Source organism: Crinia signifera, chromosome 1 (genome assembly GCF_055691185.1).
Source record: "Crinia signifera chromosome 1, ASM5569118v1, whole genome shotgun sequence".
NCBI lineage: Eukaryota > Metazoa > Chordata > Amphibia > Anura > Myobatrachidae > Crinia > Crinia signifera.
In genome coordinates, this window is record NC_139217.1 from 388,066,325 (window position 1) to 388,078,652 (window position 12,328).

Here is a 12,328-nt window from a genome sequence, read left to right on the forward strand (position 1 = left end):
CACGCCCACTTTTCACCACTCGACAGGCAAAACATTGAATTCCGCCTGTCGAGTTGCAGGCGAGCTAACCGAAAATGGCTCGACATTCCGATCGTCGACCCAAATTGAATACCCCCCTTAATCTTTACATTATACAATTATTCTACAAATAGATATATTTCATAGCTGCAAAAGTCTGACTTTAGAAATACTGTAAACATTAGCAAATGTACATTTGCCTTGCTCATAGATTACATTTACAGGAGGATATAAAAACTGCAGTTTGCCACAGTACATTGTGCATTAGTGTTATTGCTGGCTATCCTCTGCCTTTGGTGATTAACTATATTAAGCTATTGCTATAGAGTTCTGTTAGTTAATACAGTAGCAAGTTAAAATAAGTAAATTCTAACATATAACGTATTATTATTAATATTAGTGATTGTTCTATTTGATTTATTATAGTCGGCATTGAGAAAATTAATATGTAATTTACAGTAGATATAAGTGTTTACTTTTTAATTACATAATATATTTGAGGTCCATAAACTTTGTAAAGATTATAGACCTCAATAAATAAAACACTCTTTGGTATATTCTTTTATGTAAGGATAATGACAAAGGGTAATGACAAAGATCTGAGTAGTGAGTGATAGAATGGAAAGTCTATCCCTCAGTGAGCCGCAGGTATCACCATGCAGGTGATTACATGTGCATTGTAAACAAGCTGGCTGATCCCAGCAACTGTAACTAGGAGAAAGTTGGATCACACACAACACTTCCCATTCTGAGCTGAGGGTAAGAAGCAAAAAGAGACAAGAAATGTAATAATTAGGTACAGACTCAGATTAAATCAAAGTACAGATTTCATGCACGAGGGAAGAGGGGAGGTTTAGCGTACAGTTTAGGCTTTTCAAATTGTATTACAGCAAATTATCAATGTAGTGAATACAGAGGAGCTGAGAAATTTTAGACCTGGCAGCAAATGAGAAGAGTATACGAATGGGACAAAACAGCAGAGATCAGATCATCACACAGAAAAGAAACAACATTATGGTCAGGTCATAAATAAGCTAGCTGCATAGTGGTAAAACCAAATTACAGAGAGTGTATCAAAGCCTATAAGATTGTATTGATGAATAATCACCAACAAACAAAGACAGAAGACCAGTGCGCTATAAAGGACCCTGCGATACCCAACCAAAAACAAGAAGCCATGCAGTCTGTAGCAACCATCACTGATATTAAAGGGTAAGGTCATATTTTTATTAGCATTTATTCTACTCTTTTTAGTGTTTTTACTTAATTTGTATTGAAAATACAGTTATACTAATGCTGCAGTCTGCATGACACAGGCACATGATATATATTCAACATCTAAGCTAAGGTTACTATATCATACCCACTTTGGCAATGTTTTGCTTCTTATATTGTCCCGTCATTTAAATGATAACATCTAAAAAGCCTATTGGAAACCATTGTGCTTGGTACTAAATGTATTCAAATAACTTCTGAATCAAAATAGGTCTATAATCTTATCACACATTGTCCAAAAGGTTTTAATCAAATACTTTGTTTTAGGTTCCTTTTTGAGTCTATGCTTTATTAATTCATAATAACCCGAGCTATACCTAATATGAAAGTAATATAAGACACAGTGTCTATGGAATATGAACTATAAGTATATCAGATAACGTTGGGGAGTAAATATGTCTGGGCAAACGGTGTGCAGGGCTCCGTGGGCGCACTGTAACCCACCCCACTGCCCCACATCTGGCTTGCAGGCTCCATGGAATGGAAATCTGCAAGTCAGTAGTGCTGCAGTAGTGTTCCCCACAGTGACTCGGACTCCAGAGACCACTGCGGTTTCGGGGTGCCCACCCCCTATGTGTGATGTTAAACACATAGGAAGTTGGTCAGCACAGGGCTCTGCCAGTGCTACTTACGGTACTGTTAAAGAGTATAGGCATGGATAAAAATGTCAATTTATTGCAACCTTGCAACACATTGCTCATCAGATTGACAGGGCCAGCAATCATAATCTTGAGGCCTGATACACTCATGACATGGAATCCCCCATACCTCCCCATTTGCTATCAGCCAATGGGCCAATTGGCCCTCAGCTCATCAACCCTGTGTCTTTCCAGCCTCAACCCATGTGTATATCCAGCTGTATCTCTGTTATGTCTCTCCTCCTTTATTCCCAGGGCCATATTAAAATATGGACTCAATGGACAGCTACCCAAGGGCCCTCCAATTCTAGCCTGAAATTCTAGGGGCCTTCAACCTAGGGCATCTGTCAACTGAGCTTCTTGAGAAGCAGTCGAGAATGCTGCCTTGTTGCCATGATTGTGAATCACACACAAATAGAGCATTCAGAACTTGGTTACATATATTTGTCCAATAAATGAATAAGCCCCCAAGCCATTGCTCATTTATTGACTATTTTATGTTTATGAGCAGATGTGTAATTTCTTTAAATATATAATCTCATGTTCAAATGTTTGCATAGATTTAAGCAGTGTACACGCTTGTCCTATCTTCATGAGGCCTAACTGTTGGCACATCCTACTGGAGACCTAGGTCACAGATAAAACACCCATTCTATGCGTACGCACCTGTTTAATTTTACTACAGATCTTCAATCTACACCTGCTGAAGCCATCTGTTGAACTTGATTATATCACCCTAGATGCTCTGAACGCCTCCAGCATGCCTCCTCCACCCCCTCTTCCCCTTAAAAGCGCCAAGGAGACAAGTCTCAAAAGGCATCCGCATAGAAGCCCTGCACATGCGCATAAGGCTAACAGGTTGGCCGAGCCTCTGTTAAATGGAAATGGCCCACGGCCTGATAATAAAACGTAGTCTGTCCTCATCACACACAGAGGGAGAGAGATGACAGGCTCCCGCTGCAGCTGCCTTTTGCCCCAGCTCAGCACATGGCACTGAGTAGTGTGTGCTGAGCTGGGGAAAAAGGCTGTGCTGCGATGGTAAGGGTAAGGCAGAGGGAACATCAATTGATGGGGAAGGCTGTGCTTTCAGTGGCAAACGCAGGATTTTTAGAGGGGGGTTTCCAAATGTACCCCAAAATCTCCCACTCTGCAGCACATTGAAGTAAATTCCGGAGTCTGGGGGAGTGGTAGCAGCCCTTAAATTGGCCTTTTTATACACTGGATACTGTATGAAATAGAGTAATAATATTTAACAGTACAGATGGTCTGTAGTATAGACCTTTGTGGTTTCAAACATTTAAATAAGACAAGTGGTCAGAAAAAACAGTACTGCAAGTTATAAGCTCGCAATATCCTACTTCATGGTAAGGCTCCTGTCTCTTCCTCCTGGGAGCTGCTCTCTGGACCATTGTGATGTTTAAGTAAATGTGACCAAAGAAGCTGCTACCACTGGTGATGCGCAGCCGCTCTGCTCTGTCTGACGGAGGAAAGTGTCTGCACACAAACCGCACGCTAAAGATGCATCGAGCGACAGCACGCACGCGCTGAAGCGGTCGGCGTAAGTGACACACTCCCCCCTCGAGCTTGCAAGTGGTACAGTCCAAGCAAAGGACTACGTCAGCCATTGTTTACACATGATGTGGTCTATTGATCATATTATATACCAGTGCCATTGTTAGAATTTAATTTCTGGGCACCTAGAAACCCCCCCCCCCCCTGCGTTTGCCTATGAATTTTATGTCCTAAGCTCTTATTCAGTCATACAGAAGCTGCAGTGCAGTCAGCAGTCACAAATAGAATGCTGAACAACTTTGGGACAACATTTACATGAACAGTCTGTTACGAATTAAAATGATTGAGGGAAGTTGTTCAAATACTGCTAAAATTGGAGATAGCCATGATTCGAACTGTAACAGCTGATTCTTCTCAGTCAACAAGGGAAAACGGCGAATGAGTCTTGGATTACACCATCCAAATTGAAAAAGTTAAGTTAAGTCCCATATTTACTAGTCAACCCGGCCGTTGCCAAATATTTTTTTTTTTTATGCAATCAATTTTTATTGAAGTAAAATTAAAGTACAGCATCAATATAAGGCAATGTGGTGCACATCCAAAAGATACAAAGGTGTTCGTATAAACAGTGTGCAATACTTAAGTAAGACAATAAGATCCAATTATATTGAACAATAAAATCAAAAACTTAATATATAAACCACTCCCAATACAGTTAATTAAATCAGCCATGGCTGCAGGCAACCAATATTTTGCATGCACACTGAATAATTTCGGACGCTTTTGGCAACAGCAACGATGGCAATCCCTAAACCGGAGTACCCGAAGGAAACCCATGCAAGCATGGGGAGAATATACAAACTCCCCACAGTTAGGGCCATGGTGAGAATCAAAGCCATAACCTCAGTGCTTTAGCACCGAGTAATACCGTCTGGATATCACAAGTGATCGTAAGTCAATAATGGGTGCAGAAGGGATTCTACTCTCTAAAATGACAGTGCCACCACAGTTTGTGATGATTCATTAATATGCATGTTGAAAAATCTGGCCAGAAAATGACATTATAAACCTGTGTGTGCAGTCATCTACTGACAACAGGCCCCAGCAGAAGACAGTAGTGTTGAGGCTGCTAAATAAATTAGAAGTAGATTCTGATTGGTTGCCCATAGCAACATTCCATCTTCAATAGAACTACACAGGGACAAATTAGATCAGAGTTATGTACATACCAGCAAATGTTTAATTAGAGCCAGAGCACAAGTCCAGTGAACCTAAGCAGGCCTAGCCCCAACCATCCCCTTCCGCAACATAACCCTTTGGCAAATGCCTAATCCTACCCCTTCTCAAGTGCCCAACCATGACTGCTCAGATCAAGCATCAAATGGTTGAATCTTGTTGTGTTTAGCTTAAAAATAAATCTGACTGATTGTGTGTTTCCACTTTATCATTACCGTTATTTATTTCTGACGCATCAAAAGCTTTACAAAAAACGACTTATTATAACCCCCCCCCAAACATCAGGACACTCAGAAATGAATTGTGCTCTCTGTTTCTGCAGATTAGCTCATAGCCATGTCCCTGAATTCAGCAGGAAACACCCAGTCATCCCCAAACGTTATGTTATGCCCTGGAAACAAGACATGGTCAACAGGAAACTCATCATAAAGGTAAGGAGTCGAGATGCACCGAGTACATTATATGGTTTCACAGCCAGACATTAAGCTGCTGTACATTACATTTGCTATCAGGTTTCTCTTTAAGGGGATGAGTCCAATGAATTTGCAGCTGAAAATTTGTTCGCAGTGACTGGGTGAAAATCTGTCAATGTTGCTACTGTCTGTATTTGTATTGTGATGCCCACAGACAGAACTGCAAATCCCAGCAACTGTGTACCTAGATGCAGCAGCAGTCACAGTTAAGTTCATTGTCAAAGCGCTGAGTACCCCCATGGCTGCACACCATGGCCGCAGGATGTGAGATGCTGGAGACATTGCAGCTTCATACAGGATTGAAGACACATCCCCAAACATCCCCCAAAAGGGTTACGACATGTCATAGTTTTCACCACCCGTCCCTGTTATCTCTCCTCATATGATCCATGACTATCAAACACTTTACTAATACTGTAATTCCTCTCTTTAAATGCGGTCACAAGACCATCGTAGCACATGGGCAATGATAATGATGTAAGCCCGATATTTTGCAGTTGAGTGGTTGTGTACATCTCTGAATCAGGCCTGTAATTACAGTTTGAAAGCTAGCAATCCAATTCTGGTGGTATATTGCAGCTATCATTCTGATTCTGGTAAGTATATTACAGCTAGCATTGTGATTCTGGTGGTATATTGTAGCTAGCAGTGTGATTCTGGTGGTATATTGCAGCTAGCAGTGTAATTCTGGTGGTATATTGCAGCTAGCAGTGTGATTCTGGTGGGTGTATTGCAGCTAGCATTGTGATTCTGGTGGTATATTGCAGCTAGCAGTGTGATTCTGGAGGGTATATTGCAGCTAGCATTGTGATTCTGGTGGTATATTGCAGCTAGAATTGTGATTCTGGTGGTATATTGCAGCTAGCATTGTGATTCTGGTGGTATATTGCAGCTAGCGGTGTGATTCTGGTGGTATATTGCAGCTAGCATTGTGATTCTGGTGGTATATTGCAGCTAGCGGTGTGATTCTGGTGGTATATTGCAGCTAGCATTGTGATTCTGGTGGTATATTGCAGCTAGCATTGTGATTCTGGTGGGTGTACTGCAGCTAGAATTGTGATTCTGGTGGTATATTGCAGCTAGCATTGTGATTCTGGTGGTATATTGCAGCTAGCGGTGTGATTCTGGTGGTATATTGCAGCTAGCATTGTGATTCTGGTGGTATATTGCAGCTAGCATTGTGATTCTGGTGGTATATTGCAGCTAGCATTGTGATTCTGGTGGTATATTGCAGCTAGCATTGTGATTCTGGTGGTATATTGCAGCTAGCATTGTGATTCTGGTGGGTATATTGCAGCTAGCATTGTGATTCTGGTGGTATATTGCAGCTAGCATTGTGATTCTGGTGGGTATATTGCAGCTAGCATTGTGATTCTGGTGGTATATTGCAGCTAGCGGTGTGATTCTGGTGGTATATTGCAGCTAGCATTGTCATTCTGGTGGTATATTGCAGCTAGCGGTGTGATTCTGGTGGTATATTGCAGCTAGCATTGTGATTCTGGTGGTATATTGCAGCTAGCATTGTGATTCTGGTGGTATATTGCAGCTAGCATTGTGATTCTGGTGGTATATTGCAGCTAGCATTGTGATTCTGGTGGGTATATTGCAGCTATCATTGTGATTCTGGTGGGTATAATGCAGCTAGCATTGTGATTCTGGTGGTATATTGCAGCTAGCATTGTGATTCTGGTGATATATTGCAGCTAGCATTGTGATTCTGATGGTATATTGCAGCTAGCATTGTGATTTTGGTGGTATATTGCAGCTAGCATTGTGATTCTGGTGAGTATAATGCAGCTAGCATTGTGATTCTGGTGGGTATAATGCAGCTAGCAGTGTGATTCTGGTGGTATATTACAGCTAGCATTGTGATTCTGGTGGTATATTGCAGCTATCATTCTGATTCTGGTGGGTGTATTGCAGCTAGAATTGTGATTCTGGTGGTATATTGCAGCTAGCATTGTGATTCTGGTGGTATATTGCAGATAGCATTGTGATTCTGGTGGTATATTGCAGCTAGCGGTGTGATTCTGGTGGTATATTGCAGCTAGCATTGTGATTCTGGTGGTATATTGCAGCTAGCATTGTGATTCTGGTGGGTATATTGCAGCTAGCATTGTGATTCTGGTGGTATATTGCAGCTAGCATTGTGATTCTGGTGGGTATATTGCAGCTATCATTGTGATTCTGGTGGTTATATTGCAGCTATCATTGTGATTCTGGTGGGTATATTGCAGCTAGCATTGTGATTCTAGTGGGTATATTACAGCTAGCATTGTGATTCTAGTGGGTATATTACAGCTAGCATTGTGATTCTGGTGATATATTGCAGCTAGCATTGTGATTTTTGTGGTATATTGCAGCTAGCGGTGTGATTCTGGTGGTATATTGCAGCTAGCATTGTGATTCTGGTGGTATATTGCAGCTAGCATTGTGATTCTGGTGGTATATTGCAGCTAGCATTGTGATTCTGGTGGTATATTGCAGCTAGCATTGTAATTCTGGTGGTATATTGCAGCTAGCATTGTAATTCTGGTGGTATATTGCAGCTAACATTGTGATTCTGGTGGTATATTGCAGCTAGCGGTGTGATTCTGGTGGTATATTGCAGCTAGCATTGTGATTCTGGTGGTATATTGCAGCTAGCATTGTGATTCTGGTGGTATATTGCAGCTAGCGGTGTGATTCTGGTGGTATATTGCAGCTAGCATTGTGATTCTGGTGGTATATTGCAGCTAGCATTGTGATTCTGGTGGTATATTGCAGCTAGCATTGTGATTCTGGTGGGTATATTGCAGCTAGCATTGTGATTCTGGTGGTATTACAGCTAGCATTGTGATTCTAGTGGGTATATTACAGCTAGCATTGTGATTCTAGTGGGTATATTACAGCTAGCATTGTGATTCTGGTGGGTATATTACAGCTAGCATTGTGATTCTGGTGGGAATATTGCAGCTAGCATTGTGATTCTGGTGGTATATTGCAGCTAGCATTGTGATTCTGGTGGTATATTGCAGCTAGCATTGTGATTCTGGTGGGAATATTGCAGCTAGCATTGTGATTCTGGTGGGTATATTGCAGCTAGCATTGTGATTCTGGTGGGAATATTGCAGCTAGCATTGTGATTCTGGTAGGAATATTGCAGCTAGCATTGTGATTCTGGTGGGTATATTGCAGCTAGAATTGTGATTCTGGTGGGAATATTGCAGCTAGCATTGTGATTCTGGTGGTATATTGCAGCAAGCATTGTGATTCTGGTGGGTATATTGCAGCTAGCATTGTGATTCTGGTGGGTATATTGCAGCTAGCATTGTGATTCTGGTGGGTATATTGCAGCTAGCAGTGTAATTCTAGTGGGTATAATGCAGCTAGCATTGTGATTCTGGTGGGTATATTGCAGCTAGCAGTGTAATTCTAGTGGGTATAATGCAGGGTTGCCTACCCTCCCGGAATGTCCGGGAGGGTCCCGGAAATCGGGTCCCCCTCCCGGTCCCCGGAAAGGAAGGCAACCCTCCCGCATTGTCCTACCTCTCCGGCGGAGAGGGGGTCCGTGGGGGTTCCGTGGGTCAAATGACGCGATCGCGTCACTTAAACCCCGCTCCCTGCAGTTCAATGCATAAAATACCGGCATTGCACGGCGGGGCTAAAATGACACGATTGCTCTAGCCACGCCCCTAACGGGTCATCACAGCCGTTGCTCCACCCCTTTTCCCTCCCGGCTTTGGGCCCGCCCCCCTGCCATACTGAGCTGGCAGCTCTCTCCCGGAGAGAGCAGCCAGAAAGTCGGCAACTATGGTATAATGCAGCTATCATTGTGATTTTGGTGGTATATTGCAGTTAGCATAGTGATTCTGGTGGATATATTGCAGCTAGCATTGTGATTCTGGTGGATATATTGCAGCTAGCATTGTGATTTTGGTGGATATAGTGTATTGCAGCTAGCATTGTGATTCTGGTGGATATACTGTATTGCTGCTAGCATTGTGATTCCGGTGGATATACTGTATTGCTGCTAGCATTGTGATTCCGGTGGATATACTGTATTGCAGCTAGCATTGTGATTCCGGTGGATATACTGTATTGCAGCTAGCATTGTGATTCTGGCAGGTACTGTTTATAATATAGCAGCTAACATTCTGATTCTTGTGGGTATACGTAACAAAAGATGTGAAGAAGAATTCTTTGTACTTGCTCTGGGGCATGCATATGTTTAAGCGCTTACTGATCAGATGGATTATATGATATTATATAAATACAGAGAAGGTTTCAAAGACTTTTATCTTATTCTTCACATCAATATGCTGCTCAAAGTCCATACACACTGGGCAACTTGGAGCTGAAAGAAGTTCAGTTTGTTGTTTAAGCTGTTTTCAGCTGAAAAGTCGCCCAGTGTGTATGGGCCAGCAATGAGCGGTGAACGCTGATAGGCATTCCCTCATCATCGCTGTCCTCACCGCTCATCTGCTGGTATTCTGAGCAGATGAGCAACGGGGTGAATATGTCCTGTTATGGAAAGTTACCCACCCCTGGGAAAATCACTAAAACTGTCAGCAATCGCTCAGTATGTATGCACTGAGTGATTTTCAGCCCAGCGATTTCCCCCATCACCGCTGTTCATACACGCTGGGCACAATCGCCCAGTGTGTATGGATGTTAACTTGTAGATGACAGATAGAAAGAAGGGAAATAAAAGAAAATCTAACTATCCGTCATCTATTGCTTGTATACATTTGTAACACTTGTTATATATTCCAGACAACAGGGGGTCTTAATTCAGAGATGGGCGCTGCTGCACATCCACTCTAGAGTGTTGGGGGGGGGGGGGGGGATTTACAGATCTACAGTGTATAGTCAGTAGATTGATGGCAAATGCATGACAGTGAATAGGTTGACTGGGGTCAAAGGATTGGTTCAGCTATGTCCTCCCCATTCATAACGGCGTGCGTGTAGCATAGTGGGTGTGATTATTTATCCCCGTGGTCCCCAACCCAAACTCTCCCACTAGGGCCTGACCCTAACCATCCCCTTCTGCAACCTAACCCTTCACCAAGTGCCTAATGCTAACCCTCCCCAAGTGCCCAACCATAACTCTAACCATAACATATCAATGGCAGATAATTAAAAACCATGTGTCAACCTTTATTTATCTCAACAATTTGCATGTCATCCTTTTGAACCTGTCATCCAAAGAGCCCACGTTGACCATTTAAGTGTCAACCTTTTGATTCTGTCTACCTATGGACTATCAACCATCTGGTGTCAACCTATTGACTGTCTATTTATTGTCTTGCATCTGGATACTGTAGTAGGTGTGATAATATGCAAATGTTAGTTTTAGCCTTCCCCTTGTGTGCTATTGTGCAACTGAGGGGCAGATTTATTAAGCTCGGTGAAGTGATAATGTGGCTGGTACTTTATCACCGGCCAATCAGCTCCTAACTGTGAAGTTACAGGCTTGGTTTGAAAAATGACAGGTATGAGCTGATTGGCTGGTGATAAAAGCCAGGCACTTTATCACTTCACTGAGCTTAATAAATCTACCCCTCAATGTGCAAGCCAGGAAAACCCCATTTTCTGTACCACTGCACCGGCCATGATTCTAGAGAATCCACCATCAGCATACCATTGTGTTCCCCAGTGTCACTTTCACCAACCTATAACAAGTGCAGTGTCTCCGCTTGTACATGGCCGCTGTGGACGTGGCTATGCATCTGAGAACGCAGTATGCAGCCATCCAGGGTAAAGCATGCACCATAGGCGTTTACAGAATATTTTGAGCATTCGCAGTAGCAAAAATTGTTCCGCTGTACAAACATCGTCTTTGTGTGTGGTGTGAATGCACGTCTGCATCAGGAGAAAGATGCTGGTTATTGACTATGTCATGTGACTGTACTGTTATCAGTCTTGCTGGCTTGGTAATTACTTTTTAAATTTGACTTTAGTCAAACAAAAATGCAATTTTTCTGAGACTATTTTAAAGTGATTACCAACACAATGACGATGCTACTACTACTGATTGTGTTTCAATGTTTCAATGCCAACCAGCAGATGATACCAGGTAATGCTCTCTGTTATTTCTCTGAGAATGAATGACTGTTCTTCACTCTAGCATGCAGCCATGGCCGGGGTGTACAGAGGTCCCCAGGAGGAGAGCTTGTTTCTGGAGAACAGAGAAAGGCTGTGCCATGGAGAGGAGTATGCATTCATCACGAACAAGATGAAAATCACATCAGAGAAGCTGATAACAGATATCCCATTGCACTCTCCTTTGTCCAGATACAAGAGTTACATCATTAACCAGAAAAGCAGAACACTATGACCATACTACTGGTGACAGAATTTCTCTCTGCTGTCTGCCACAGAAGCTCTTCCCCCTGGTAGACAATGCAACCCCCTACAATCCTTTTGTTGAGCACAGTCTAGCGATCAGCATAATTCATCGCGTGTGCTCACATAATAACAGTTGCTGTTCTTTAGTTTAAAAGAAGAAAAGAATCCTGAATTGTTTATGATTGAATTGTGTTACTGCTGTATATAACATTTGCTAATGGAATGGTAAGTGATCTCCCAATCATCTCCCAATTACATTTTGCTGCATTCCCAATAAATGTTCATATTTCATTTGATCATTATTGGACATTGTCCTTGTTTTGGGCACCATACTGTGTGCTGTTTTATTGGTATATCCTGCTGTGGCTCAACATATGCAGCACTGTTATACGCCAGTATTGGCTACGCTGGTAAGGTGCTGTTGGGTACTAACTAGACTAAACCAAGCAAGATCTTATTGCAATCCATTAGAAAGAAAGATAACATGTATTAAAGTGACTCTGAAACTCTGATTGGCTCTTTATATCTCCGCTAATGTGTGACTTTCTCTACCTGCCATAATAGGGGTACATTTACTAAGATGGGAGTTCTACTGAAGATGGGATGTTTCCCATAGCAACCAATCAGATTTTACTTCTTATTTATTTATCACCTTCTAGAAGATAATAGATAGTATCTGATTGGTTGCTATGGGCAACATCCTATCTTTAATAGAACTCCAATCTTAGTTTATTTACCCCATAGTGCACTGAGGGTATATGCCTAAGAAAACAGGGCACTAAGGGCCTGATTCAGACCAGTTCACTAGGTAGTGTATATTCGCTGCCTAGTGAGTAGGTAAATGCC

The 12,328-nt window shown here is 42.2% G+C and overlaps 1 protein-coding gene across 1 annotated transcript; it reads left to right on the forward strand.

The window, feature by feature from the left end:
- Nucleotides 1-476: 476 nt before the first annotated feature.
- SPMIP10 (sperm microtubule inner protein 10) lies at nucleotides 477-12,031 on the forward strand. The gene is made up of 3 exons (XM_083158431.1): nucleotides 477-1,230; nucleotides 5,002-5,110; nucleotides 11,262-12,031. Exons 1-3 carry the CDS (start codon nucleotides 1,115-1,117, stop codon nucleotides 11,469-11,471), a joined length of 435 nt encoding a protein of 144 aa, XP_083014557.1. The 5' UTR covers nucleotides 477-1,114; the 3' UTR covers nucleotides 11,472-12,031.
- The last annotated feature ends 297 nt before the right edge of the window (nucleotides 12,032-12,328 follow it).

Excerpts from the sequence above, each read along its gene's own strand:
- SPMIP10 (XM_083158431.1), top strand. The coding sequence starts at position 1,115 with ATGAATAATCACCAACAAACAAAGACAGAAGACCAGTGCGCTATAAAG. Across the intron at positions 1,231-5,001 it reads ACCATCACTGATATTAAAGG|ATTAGCTCATAGCCATGTCC; the intron begins GTAAGGTCATAT and ends CTGTTTCTGCAG. Across the intron at positions 5,111-11,261 it reads ACAGGAAACTCATCATAAAG|CATGCAGCCATGGCCGGGGT; the intron begins GTAAGGAGTCGA and ends TCTTCACTCTAG.